This window comes from Rhinopithecus roxellana, chromosome 17 (genome assembly GCF_007565055.1).
Source record: "Rhinopithecus roxellana isolate Shanxi Qingling chromosome 17, ASM756505v1, whole genome shotgun sequence".
Classification (NCBI taxonomy): Eukaryota; Metazoa; Chordata; class Mammalia; order Primates; family Cercopithecidae; genus Rhinopithecus; species Rhinopithecus roxellana.
The window spans coordinates 105,486,125-105,500,599 of record NC_044565.1 but is presented as its reverse complement, the minus strand read 5'-3'; the positions used below and the strand labels follow the sequence as shown (position 1 = coordinate 105,500,599).

Here is a 14,475-nt window from a genome sequence, read left to right as displayed (position 1 = left end):
CACTGCGATCGCATAATAAACGTTCCACTTTTATCACAGCTCAGAATTTGTAACTATAAATATTACTCTCTACTAAGAAAGTAAAATTATCTTGTCCTCTATATTGTAGAGAAAGACAGCATGGAATTCCATCAGAGTTATAAGATCGAGGTTGTAATATGCAGTTGAAAAACAATACCTAAGTGGAACAAATCATCAAATATTACTACAGCAAATGTCATTACTTGAGCCCAGGAGTTTGAGACCAGCCTGGGTAACATAAGGAGACCCTGTCTCTACTATAAAACAAAAACAAACCAATACACACTACAAACCGCCTCCACTCCGTCATGGGCAGAACTATAGAATTATTTCCAAATAACACAAATAACTGAAGTGGGGGTGATCCTATCTAATATAAAATTATGGGAAATTTTAGTTTTAGTTTTAATACAGTGCTGCATAAATAAGTACACCAAAGCACTACTTCAGATATAAATAACACAGAATCACTTACTCTTGGTAGGTGAAAGCCAAATAACATTCTCCCTTCACTTTCATGTACTAAATGTTATTATTACATTTGGTACAGTCTTGTTGATATTTTAAAAGATAAACCAAAGAATTCCCACCAAAGCTACTTAAAATGTATTTGTTTAAATTACAGCATAAATGCAGATTATCAAGTTCAATTTTCTAAGCAAATAATAGTAAACTGACAATTGAGCTTATGCTGATTGTCAAAAGGTCCAGTACTTATTGAGAATATTTGGAAGATACAGAAAAATCTGAAAGTTTGGGCATATGTTAACCACAGAATGGGACAATATAATCATGCTTCTGGATGACATTTAACAAATTTATGGAAGGCCTCACTGCAAATGAGGCAGTAAATCATTAGTCTACTTTCAGAGGCAGAACTGATATGCCCAGGCCTCTGAGTGCAGATGGGCTCTGGAAAACCAGGAAGTGAAACACCATACGAAAAAACGCTGAACAAACAGAGAAGTAAATGGATGCAACCTTTCCTGACCAAAATGGAACTTTCCAGAACATTCCATTAAAGCTTCAACCCATGTTACTTGACATTTCTCAGCCTGGTTCTGAGAATGTCCTAAATAATGCAGTGACAACTATCAAATACCTGTACTTATTTGTATACATGTGGATGGGTGCACAACTATAAGGTAATTTTAAAAATTCTACAGAAAATCTAAGTTCCTTATGCATTTGTCTCAAGCCCTCCTTCTTGACATCTAAGGCTTCTAAAAGCAATATATATCTCTTTTATATTTTTATCATAAAAATAAACTCTGTCAATTATATATTATTGTACATATATAATTTTTTTTGAGAGAGAGTTTCCCTCTGTCACCCATGCTGGAGTACAGTGGCACGATCTCAGCTCACTGGAACCTCCACCTCCCAGGTTCAAGTGATTCTCATGCCTCAACCTTCTGTGTAGCTGGGATTACATTCATGTGTCATCAAGCCTGACTAATTTTTTGTATTTTTAGTAGAGACAGGGTTTCGCTACGTTGGCCAGGCTGGTTTTGAACTCCTGACCTCAAGTGATCCACCCACCTTGGCCTCCCAAACTGCTGGAATTACAGGCATAAGCCACCATGCCCGGCAAAATAATTGCTTCTTAATTCAAACTTAAAAAAAAAAAGAAAGAAAGAAACAAAGAAAAAGAAAAAGAAAACACATGGGGAACGCCAAAGCCCTAAAGAAAAATTTTTCTTTTTTTTTTTTTTTTTTTTTGAGATAGACTTCCACTTTTATCACCCAGGGTGGAGTACAAAGGCGCGATCTCGGCTCACTGCAACCTCTGCCTCCCTGGTTCAAGTGATTCTCCTGCCTCAGCCTCCCAAGTAGCTGGGATTACAGGCACCACGATGCCCAACTAGTTTTTGTATTTTTAGTAGAGATGTTTTCACCATGTTGGCCAGGCTGGTCTCAAACTCCTGACCTCAGGTGATCCACCTGCCTCAGCCTCCCAAAGTGGTGGGATTACAGACGTGAGTCACCATGCCCGGCCGAGAAAATATTTTTAAAAGAAATCTTCCATGCCTTCCAAAGTTACAAAATTCTTAAAGGAAGTATATCCAGAGTACTAAGCCAAAAGTCTGGAAATCAAGCTTCTGGGACCTGACCTGACACTAGAGTGACCATGGCTAAATTACAACCCACTGGGAGCAGAGTTCCCTGGTTGCTAACATTTGGATCGGACAAAAGGCATACAACTGGGCCAAAATAGACCAGAAGGTTTCCACAACCCCCTTAGTTCCAACTTCCTATGACCCTATAAAATGATTAGACTATATTTGATTGAATTGTATATTGCACACCATAAGGGAATGTACATTTATGAAGAGTCAGAGGACTCGAAATATTCTATGACAGTATGCGTTAAGTTTGGAGCTACACAGCTGAATAGTAATACAGGGCTAGGAGCTTTCAATGTTTTATTTTTCATTTCTATGGAAAAGAGGTGAAGTGGACAGAAGGGACGTCTGAAATTCTATCCTGAGGCTTTAATATTTCAAATATTGTTTTGCATCTTTTTGTCTGTTTTCTTTAAAAAAAAAAAAAAGGAAAAAGGAAAATAAGCTGCTATTAGCAAATACCAAGCCAACAGGGAAAATTCTCCCAACACCAACATCCAAATTAACCCCATCTCCACCTCTTCCAGATCACAGGACATCTGGACAAAGGTTTAAAAAGAGAAAAAGTATTTGACTTATTGACAGCCATTGTGGAAATAACTTTTCAGAAAGTACGAACCTACAAATGGGTAGTTATAAGTAACTAAAAAAACCAAGAACAAATGCAACTGTTTCAATTAGCAACAATGACAATACAGTAATAAAAGTCTTGAATTTGTTCACTTTCTAATGTATTCCCTAATTTTGTTTTTGTAATCCTAAAAATCCCATTTTAGAGAATACAAAACAAGTTACAGATTAGATCAAGTCATGTAAATTCAGGTGTGGTAAAATGAGATTAAAGATTAAGAGACTAGGGCTTTTTTCCTCTTTGGGTATTTTAATTTAGGATAATGTCTGACTTACTGGTACCAATATAGATATTAATGAAAACATTTCTGCCACGAAGACTGAGTTATAAGAGATGTCTGTAAGTGCAGCTAAGAAAGAAGTGATACTTAATGGTTTTGTTTAAAAAGCAGCAACAGGCCAGGCACAGTGTCTCATGCCCATAATTCCAGAGCTTTGGGAGGCTGAGGTGGGAGGAATGCTTGAGGCCAGGAGTTTGAGGCCAGCCTGGGCAACACAGTGAGACCCCTATCTCTACAAAAAAAATAAAAATACAAAAATTAACCAGCATGGTGATGCACACCTATAGTCCTAGCAACTTGGGAGGCTGGGGTGGGAGGACTGCTTAAGCCTAGGAGTTGGAGACTGCAGTGAGCTATGATCACACCACTGCACTCCAGCCTGGTCAACCAAGCAGAACTCTGTCTCTAGAAAAAAATAAATAGATAAATAGTGATAAAAGTAGTAACACTCTGGGAAAGTTACAAGAAAATGCTGTTCCTAAAAAAATATAACATCCATAAGACAAAACCCTAATACATATTTTTTCATTTATGAATGAACTACTCTATCACATCTCATCGTCTCCTTATAAATGGGTAGTTTAACTGCCACTAGCATTTATCCAACATGCTTCTTTATGAAAATCGGTCCTGTGGAAAGTCTGGAATCACCAACAAGAGATTTTACACTTGTTACCTAAGGGTAGCATGAAATCTGTGTGTGTATTTGCACATGTACATGCCATATATATATATACACACACACATACATATATATATATATAAAACTATAGATGTATACTTCTCCTTGTCTCTTCACACAGAAGTTTCTCCCCTCAAATCAGTCAACTCTTTGTGCCCAAGTCTGTAACAAACACTGTCGGGGATATAAAGGTGTATGCATGAGAGAGGATCCCAGCTCTCAAGACAGTTATAATTTACTTGGGAAGATAGGACATATTCACATAAAGCGGTACCAGTACCAGTAAAATTGATGGATATCATATTTTTATTAGTAATATGGAGGTGCTGTCATCTGCACATTGCTTGCATGAACCACAAAGCTTTAATCCAAATAGGTAAGAAAAAATAAATCCATGCCATTTATTTCAATTATATTAGAATACAATAAATATACAATAAATAATCGAATTTCTTTTGAGTATGTAAGAAATAGCATACCAGCAGTAGTAGGGAAGATAAGGCAAGATATTTAATGGCCAAAATATTACATAAGCTTAGGAAAGGAAATTAAGGAAAAGAAAACAGTTTTGCTATTATTACCTCAGCATGACAATGACAAAGAAGTGTGATTTTCCAGGCTTTTCTCAGAACCCAGAGGTGTGTGAAGATTAAACTGCTAGGCTAGGTTTCTGGAGATCCAGGTGTTAGCCCTGACTCCTTCACAATTATATCCTCTCCTGCCCTGATTTTCTATCTGTAATAGTTGAGGTCTGAACTAGATGATGGCTACAATTCCTTTAATGAACACTTCTGGTAACCCTTTATTTGATAAATATATCCAGGTCCTTCATCCTACCCACCACTTCCCAATCCCTGTCTTCTCTACCCCTGACAAAATTACTGTGTACAACATTCAATTTTTTATGAATCTGTCACTAATTATTTGTGTTTATATATACACTAACTTCTTTATGGTAACTGGTTGAAAAAGTGAAATTCTAATTCCTATTGCTAAAATTTAGTTACTAAACAATCATCACTTTTACATTATCTAGTCCTAATAATCTAGCCAGATTAACATGGTGTATTAGTCAATATTCTTACAAGAAGGGTTTTTCTGTAGCTGTGATTCACAATGGTTAAAGATCAGATCAAATAATTATGTATCCATTGCTTTTACTGGCTTAAAATTGACTTAGGTACACAGCAACTAAGAGTACAGTAATATTTAATTTCTTCCTTTTATGACAATCCAGTGACAATACATAAGTATGACTTTGGTACTAAAAGGCTATATAAATATCCTTTCATCTGATAAGTCTTATTAAACCTCTAGTGTTTGGGGGAAGAGGTTAAGAGAAGAAGAGATTGTAATATTGAGTCATCTCAAATTATTCCTATTATAATTTTTATGTTGGAAGTAGTCTTGTTTGGACATCTAAATATTAGGACAGTTATCACCTAGGAACAGCAATGAATTCAAATATTATCCAATAAGATGCTAAACAACACAAGCTCTCATCAATTCTTAAATACCTTTTGAGTCATTTCAGTAAAGAGATAAATCCAAAATGGAAAAGGGAGAATATACTCAAGCTTCCATGAAGCTGCACAATAAGGTGAATAATTGGCACAAAAATAAAGCAAAGAATTGAGAAGTATGCTGGAAAAGTCTTTCAAATACTATTCTTGCTTATATCTAGCTCTATTATACAGTTTAAATTTTGGCCAAATTTTTAAAGTATTTGTTAAACAGTTCCTGCATGTGACATATGTTTCCAGGATACTTCTGACATTGATATGAGAAATTATAAAACATTTAGAAATGAAAATGTTACTCTCAAACAAAAAACACTGTAAGTTCCAAGCTTCTTCTGAATTCATAAGATGGAAAAACATTTGGAAAATTGTACCTTTCTGTTTTAAAATGTTCAAATAAGGTATTTTTAAAAAATATGTAATCATTCAAGGAAATGGGAAAACAAGTCCAAATAAAACCAGGTCCTAAAGTTTACTCTAGGAGTCATTATTCTTCCTTTGCAGTCTCAATTCTATTTACTCCATAATAAGTAAACTGTTTTATCCCTTCGGCTGGGAAGGATAATTTCTACCCTACCAAGATGATGACAATGCCACTGCAGTGCTCACCCAGCAAAAAACACATAAATATGAAGTAGCATCAGGTCTTTCTATGAAGTGTATGCAAGAATTGATTTGCAATGCATTAATTCAGGAATTCAGCAGAGAGGCTCCTACTATACCTAGCAGATCTAAACTTGAGCTCATGATAACACTGCACAAAGCTATGGTAGATAAAAGTGATAGGTAATGCCAATAGAACAATTCCACTGACAACACAAACTCCTCCAAGAATTCTTCCAGGCACTGTGATAGGATACATATCTCCATAGCCAACTGTAGTCATAGAGATAATCACCCACCAGCAGGCAGCGGGAATGCTGGTGAAGTCCTTGTTGGATGTTTCCAGGTCCAGCCCATGTTCAAGAAGCTGAGAAAGTGCACTAAAGATTGCCATGGCAACACAAATGAAGACAAGTAACATAACCATCTCTCGGTAGCAACGTTTGAGAGTCAAACCGAGTGTCTGAAGACCAATGAAGTGACGGGCAAGCTTAATCACCCAAAAAATCCTCATCATTCTAAGTACCCTCAAGGTGACTCCAGCCCTCTGGAGTTGAGAGTTCTCGCCTGTAAACACTGTCATCAACACGGAGATGTAATACGGCGTGATTGCCAGTAAATCTATGATGTTCAGGGGTCTCTTGACAAACTCACACTTGTTTTTGGAGACAATGAACCTCACGATGCACTCCGCAGTGAACCAACCTATGCAGATAGCTTCAATTATCCTGTCAAGAGAACAAAAGAAGAATTGATCATTTTATTTTTAAGCATTTTAATAGCTCTTAGATTTCTTCAGATAGTACTACACTGACATACTAATTCAGTTACTTTTCCAGAAAACATAAAGAACAGACAATGTTACCAACATCATCAGATCACCAGGACACACGCAACAGAACAACAAATCAATTCAGATGAAAATTAAAGGCCGGGCGTGGTGGCTCAAGCCTGTAATCCTGGCACTTTGGGAGGCCGAGACGGGTGGATCACGAGGTCGGGAGATCGAGACCATCCTGGCTAACATGGTGAAACCCCGTCGCTACTAAAAAATACAAAAAACTAGCCGGGCGCGGTGGCGGGCGCCTATAGTCCCAGCTACAAGGAGGCTGAGGCAGGAGAATGGCATAAACCCGGGAGGCGGAGCTTGCAGTGAGCTGAGATCCGGCCACTGCACTCCAGCCTAGGCGACAGAGCAAGACTCCGTCTCAAAAAAAAAAAGGAAATTAACGCCAGGTGCAGTGGCTCACGTGTGTAATCCCAGGTCTTTGGAAGGCTGAGGTGGGTGAATTGCTTGTGCCCAAGAGTTCGAGACCAACCTGGGCACCACAGCAAAACCCCATCTCTATAAAAAAAAATACAAAAATCAGCCGGGTGTGGTGACACACAACTGTAGTACCACCTACTTCAGAGGCTGACGTGGGAGGATCACCTGAGCCTGGGAAAGTCAAGGCCAGAGTGAGCCATGACTGTGCCATTGCACTCCAGCCAGGGTGACAGAAAGAGACCCTGTCTCAAAAATTTAAAAAAAAAAAATTGAACTTGATAAAGTTCTTACTTCTATGCTGCAATACTATTAAAATTATTTTTTTACTTGCCACTAATACTTATAAAAAATATCTCTCTTATTTGGTAGTTTGAAATTAACTTATCCTCAGTTGGCCACAACATGAAATTTAACTTACTCTTGTAGGACAGTGGCTCTCGGCTGTGATACCAGTTCTGAGGTGGATTGGAAGGGCATTATTCCCACAGAATGTGGACACATCTGAGTTTTTTGATGGGCTATTTCTTGGTAACTCACAGTCAATGCAAGATCATTTCCTAAAATGTGAATCTTCCTTCCCTTCCAATAGGCTTGTATGGGAGACACTGGCAGTGAGCAAGTTTATGGGGTACTGGGTGAGTGCCCTCACCAGGAACACACCAGGTCACAACCATTCTAAAAAGGCTCCCAGGAGAAACAAGGCCAAGGACTCCCACATTGGAGCAAAATGGCCACTAGGATTTTCCCAAAGACCACAACTACTTTGTCTTCCATCATCATTTTTACACAGCACATATTTTAAAAAGACTACATTTTACCTAGAGCAATATTTACCAGCCTTTCTGCATTACTGCATGCACTGAAAATAATTGCATGTATACAGCACACTGAAGTTAAGGGTAGGATTCCTTTTTTTTGAGATGAAGTCTCACGCTGTCACCCAGGCTGGAGTGCAGTGGCGCCATCTCAGCTCACTGCAACCTCTGCCTCCCAGGTTCAAGTAATTCTCCTGCCTCAGCCTCTCCAGTAGCTGGGACTACAGGCGTCTGCCACCATGGCTGGCTAAATTTTGTATTTGTAGTAAAGATGGAGTTTCACCATGTTGGCCAGGCTGGTCTCGAACTCCTTACCTCAGGTAATCTGCCCACCTCAGCCTCCCAAAGTGCCAGGATTACAGCCATGAGCCACCACACCCAGCCAATGGGTAGGATTCTTGAAGAAGCCAGCATCCTGGGAGCTCTAGGCCCCCAGCCCTCAGCCCACACATGCCAAAGCTGAGAAAATCAAGTTTCAACACCTCTGGCCCTGTGAGTGGTAATCTGAAGGTAATTTTAAATTTAATTAACATTTTAAAATTTTTTATTCTTTTAATTGAGATGGAGTCTCACTCTGTCACCCAGGCTGCAGTGCAGTGGCAGGATCTCGGCTCACTGCAACCTCTGCCACCCGGGTTCAAGCAATTCTCGTGCCTCAGCCTCCCAAGTAGCTAGGACTACAGGCACGTGCCACCAACCCCAGCTAATTTTTTTATATTTTTAGTAGAGACGGGGTTTCACCATGTTGGCCAGGCTGATCTTGGACTTCTGACCTCAAGTGATCCGCCCACCTCGGCCTCCCAAAGTGCTGGAATTACAGGCATGAGCCACTATGCCGAACCCAAAATTTTTTAAATTCTGAATTAAAAGTTATAATTATTATACCATCACTTGTTTTTCTCCACATAATTCTTTCTCACCACTAACTTAAACCCAAACATTAGAAGTACAATGGAGAGAGAAGAAAACTGGAGTAAGTGGGAGGAAAGCAGGTGGGGCAACATTTTGAAAAGAATTACTCAAAGTGCATTCCACAGAACACAATTGGTACTTGATGTTACTCATAGAAATGAATAAATACAATTAACCATGTTTCCCTATTGTAGGGCTTTACAGGGCTGTAAAGATTAACTTTATTTATTAACTTTTATTTTCTGAATAGGTATTCACATTCACATGGTTTAAATCGCATGATTTTGGCCAGGCGTGGTGGCTCACACCCGTAATCCCAGCATTTTGGGAGGCTGAGGTGGGAAGATCACAAGGTCAGGAGATCGAGACCATCCTGGCTAACATGGTGAAACCCCGTCTCTACTAAAAATACAAAAAATTAGCTGGGCGTGGTGGCGGGCGCCCATAGTCCCAGCTACTTGGGAGACTGAGGCAGGACAATGGCGTGAACCTGGGAGGGGGAGCTTGCATTCAGCCGAGATTGTGCCACTGCACTCCAGCCTGGGCAACAAGCGAGACTCCATCTCAAAAAATAAATAAATAAATTAATTAATTAATTAATCACATGATTTTTTAAAAAAAGAGTATAGAAAGAAAAGTCTCAGGCCAGGCATAGTGGCTCATACTTGTAATCCCAGCACTTTGGGAGGCTGAGGTGGGAGAATTGCTTGAGCCCAGGAGTTCAAGACCAGCCTGGGAAACATAGTGAGGCCTCCTCTCTGCAAAAAAATGAGGCAGGAGGATTGCTTGAGCCCAGGAGGTTGAGGCTGCAGTGAGTCATGACCACACCACTGCACTCCCACCTGTGTGACAGACAGCACACCTTCCTCAAAAAAAAAAAAAAAAAAAAAGGAAGGGGAAGGGAAAAGTCTCATGTCTCACCCTATTTCAGCCACGCAGTTCCCCGCCCTGGAGTCAACAAATATCATCACTTTCTTATGCATCTTTTTGGAGCTATTTGATGTATGTACAAACAAACAAAAATTTTTTACTTATGTGTGTATATGTATGTATATACATGTATAGATATACAGATACATATGCTCCCTCATTTCTTAAACATGGTGACACCGAATGTACTGTGATTTATTTAACCAGTCCACCAGATGAACATTAACAATGATGCAATGAATATTCTTTTTTTTTTTTTTTTTTTTTTTTTTTGTATGGCACACAACCTAAGAATGGTTCCTAATTTTTTTCCCCCACTGGTTTGAAATGGTGGCTTTTATCATACATTAAATTACCAATCATACCTAAGTAAAATTCTGGATTTTCCACTTTCCAGAGTGTAAAGTTTAGAACTTCACTCAAGTATATCTAATCAATCCATTCTATCTTATACTATGCTACTGTCAATTTTCATTACAGTTGACCCCTGAATAACATGGGTTTGATCACAAGGATCCACTTATAGGCAGTTTTTCAACTAAATGTGACCAAAAATACAGTATTCGCAGGAAATAAAACATGCTTATACAGATGGCCAATTTTTCTTTTTATTATTATTATTATTATTATTATTATTATTATTATTATTATACTTTAAGTTCTAGGGTACATGTGCATAACGTGCAGGTTTGTTACATATGCATACTCGTGCCATGTTGGTGTGCTGCACCCATCAACTCGTCAGCACCCATCAATTCGTCATTGACATTAGGTATAACTCCCAATGCAATCCCTTCCCCCTCTCCCCTCCCCATGATAGGCCCCGGTGTGTGATGTTCCCCTTCCCGAGTCCAAGTGATCTCATTGTTCAGTTCCCACCTATGAGTGAGAACATGCGGTGTTTGGTTTTCTGTTCTTGTGATAGTTTGCTAAGAATGATGGTTTCCAGCTGCATCCATGTCCCTACAAAGGACACAAACTCATCCTTTTTTATGGCTGCATAGTATTCCATGGTGTATATGTGCCACATTTTCTTAATCCAGTCTGTCACTGATGGACATTTGGGTTGATTCCAAGTCTTTGCTATTGTGAATAGTGCCGCAATAAACATACGTGTGCATGTGTCTTTATAGCAGCATGATTTATGATCCTTTGGGTATATACCCAGTAATGGGATGGCTGGGTCATATGGTACATCTAGTTCTAGATCCTTGAGGAATCACCATACTGTTTTCCATAGTGGTTGAACTAGTTTACAATCCCACCAACAGTGTGAAAGTGTTCCTATTTCTCCACATCCTCTCCAGCACCTATTGTTTCCTGACTTTTTAATGATTGCCATTCTAACTGGTGTGAGATGGTATCTCATTGTGGTTTTGATTTGCATTTCTCTGATGGCCAGTGATGATGAGCATTTTTTCATGTGTCTGTTGGCTGTGTGAATGTCTTCTTTTGAGAAATGTCTGTTCATATCCTTTGCCCACTTTTTGATGAGGTTGTTTTTTTTTCTTGTAAATTTGTTGGAGTTCTTTGTAGGTTCTGGATATTAGCCCTTTGCCAGATGAGTAGATTGCAAAAATTTTCTCCCATTCTATAGGTTGCCTGTTCACTCTGATGGTAGTTTCTTTTGCTGTGCAGAAGCTCTTTAGTTTAATTAGATCCCATTTGTCAATTTTGGCTTTTGCTGCCGTTGCTTTTGGTGTTTTAGACATGAAGTCCTTGCCCATGCCTATGTCCTGAATGGTACTACCTAGGTTTTCTTCTAGGGTTTTTATGGTATTAGGTCTAACATTTAAGTCTCTAATCCATCTTGAATTAATCTTCGTATAAGGAGTAAGGAAAGGATCCAGTTTCAGCTTTCTACTTATGGCTAGCCAATTTTCCCAGCACCATTTATTAAATAGGGAATCCTTTCCCCATTTCCTGTTTTTCTCAGGTTTGTCAAAGATCAGATGACTGTAGATGTGTGGTATTATTTCTGAGGACTCTGTTCTGTTCCATTGGTCTATATCTCTGTTTTGGTACCAGTACCATGCTGTTTTGGTTACTGTAGCCTTGTAGTATAGTTTGAAGTCAGGTAGCGTGATGCCTCCAGCTTTGTTCTTTTGACTTAGGATTGTCTTGGCAATGCGGGCTCTTTTTTGGTTTCATATGAACTTTAAAGCAGTTTTTTCCAATTCTGTGAAGAAACTCATTGGTAGCTTGATGGGGATGGCATTGAATCTATAAATAACCTTGGGCAGTATGGCCATTTTCACGATATTGATTCTTCCTATCCATGAGCATGGTATGTTCTTCCATTTGTTTGTGTCCTCTTTGATTTCACTGAGCAGTGGTTTGTAGTTCTCCTTGAAGAGGTCCTTTACATCCCTTGTAAGTTGGATTCCTAGGTATTTTATTCTCTTTGAAGCAATTGTGAATGGAAGTTCATTCCTGATTTGGCTCTCTGTCTGTTACTGGTGTATAAGAATGCTTGTGATTTTTGCACATTAATTTTGTATCCTGAGACTTTGCTGAAGTTGCTTATCAGCTTAAGGAGATTTTGGGCTGAGACAATGGGGTTTTCTAAATATACAATCATGTCATCTGCAAATAGGGACAACTTGACTTCTTCTTTTCCTAACTGAATACCCTTGATTTCTTTCTCTTGCTTGATTGCCCTAGCCAATTTTTCATATACTTGGGTTTCCCACGGCCCACTGAGGGACTTGAGTATGTACAGATTTTGGTATATGTGGGGGGTCCTGGAACCAACATCCTATGTGTACCGAGAAATGAGTGTACTTTGTTTTGATGTCCAGTTGAATGTATCACTCACTTGTGTTCTTCCTTTTCAAGATTGTCCTGGTTATTCATAAGCACTTGGTCCTCCAACATGAATTTTATTTTTTCATATTTTTTAATGATTGGGGGAAAAAAGAAATCTAAAAAATTACATTTTTTATGACGTGTACAAATTATATAAAATTTGAATTTCAGTGGCCATAAATAAAGTTTTATTGGAACACAGCCATGCTCACTCATTTACACACTGTCGATGGCAGTTTTCACGGCAAAGTTGAGTAGTCATGACAGAGACCATATAGCTCTGCAAAACCTAAAGTACTTACTATCATTGAAAAAAAAAAAAAAGTCTGCTGTTGTGTTAAGCCACTGAGATTTCTTTTTTATTTTATTTTATTTTTTTTGAGACAGGGTCTTACTGTCGCCCAGACTGGAGCACAGTGGTGTGATGTCAGCTCACTGCAACCTCCACCTCCTGGACTCAAGCAATTCTCCTGCCTCAGCTTCCCAAGTAGCTGGGATTACAGATGCACACCACCACACCTGGCTAAGTTTTGTATTTTTAGGAGAGATGAGGTTTCATCATGTTGGCCAGGCTGGTCTTGAACCCCCGGCCTCAAGTTATCCACCTGCCTTGGCCTCCCAAAGTGCTGGAATTAAAGGCCTGAGTCACCGCACCCAGTCTGGGATTTCTCAATTGGTTGCTATCCTAGGTAGTAAACTGGTCAATATAGTAGGTAGTAGTAAGATGTGCACTTAAAAGGGATTGCAGGAGCACACAGGAGTGACAATAATAGTTTCCTTAGATTGGCTTGTGGGTAAGATGTACCAGTTCTCCAGCTAACATACTCTGTCTCTTCTCTAGCCAGACACAAGCAAGGGCACTGGGCTTGACGTCAGAGGCTCTGTGCTCTTTCCATTCTGAAGGACAAGCCTCACCATCAAGAGGCAGATTTATACAGATCTTCTAAGGACCTTCTCAGTTCTAAAATTCCAAGATTCTATTAATTTCAGAAGAGTAAAAATGTCAATTGTGCCAAAAATACCAGAACATTTTCTGTCTAATTATTTCCAGCAGCAGCCAAAGTTGTTAAGACTAAGAAGGAAGAAATCCAAATGGTGTGGAATTTCAAAGAAGTAAGCTCGTCTGTAATGAGGTCCTCAGGGTTCTGCCTGCCCACACCCTAGGTCAGATGCAGTTTATTCAGAATTCCACGCCAAAGGGATGAATCAGTGAGAAACCCCAGGCATCACTTTCACCTTCAATTACACCAAGGCAGTCTCTAGCAACAAACACCACCAAGCCTGCCAAAACTCCTCATGTTTCCAAATGGCACTCTCACCAATGCCACCACTGACAACTGCTGAAAAACTGAGTACTGTTCACTGAGCACAAGAGCAAACAACTGGGTACTCCCGGAGGTTATTTCTGTAAAATTAAACAGGAAAAAAGAAACTAAAGATACTGAGACATCACATTCCTTTGAAGCCCATTCAGATTTCTTCTGAAGTTCAAACATCTAGATGTTGATGAATGTACGCCTAATAAAAATATTCATCACTGACTGATGCCTTTCAGTTGAGCACTATGCCACTATGCCAAACACTTTACAGATATCATCTCGTCTGATCCCTTTCAAGAAGTCTATGAAATATGCATTTCCCCTAGTATCTCCACTTTACAGATGACAGCATCGAGGCTAAAAGGTTAAGCACTTTTCCAAGATCACACAACTAAGAAGCTGCAATTACACAGGTAACGAAACTCCCATCTATAAGGTTTTAAAGCTACAAGGAGCATTTGGAAATGCAAATGATTTTATGACAATATCCATTGTTAAGATTAAATGGGACCTGGCACAGTGGTTCACACCTGTAATCCCAGCACTTTGGGAGGCCAAGGT

General features: G+C 39.2%; 1 protein-coding gene and 1 non-coding gene across 2 annotated transcripts in view; one reads left to right on the top strand and one right to left on the bottom strand.

Annotated features, from left to right (window-relative positions):
- Positions 1–2,456: 2,456 nt before the first annotated feature.
- Positions 2,457–2,516, top strand: LOC115894453. The gene has a single exon (XR_004054571.1). It is a non-coding gene; the product is annotated as a small nucleolar RNA SNORD75 (small nucleolar RNA).
- Positions 2,517–4,028: 1,512 nt separating this feature from the next.
- Positions 4,029–14,475, bottom strand: part of KCNG3 (potassium voltage-gated channel modifier subfamily G member 3) — a 62,922-nt gene continuing 52,475 nt past the window's right edge. The window contains exon 2 of the mRNA XM_030921244.1: positions 4,029–6,591. Within this exon, the coding sequence (XP_030777104.1) occupies positions 5,946–6,591 (646 nt within the window). The 3' untranslated portion in view covers positions 4,029–5,945. The remainder of the gene's footprint in view (positions 6,592–14,475) is intronic.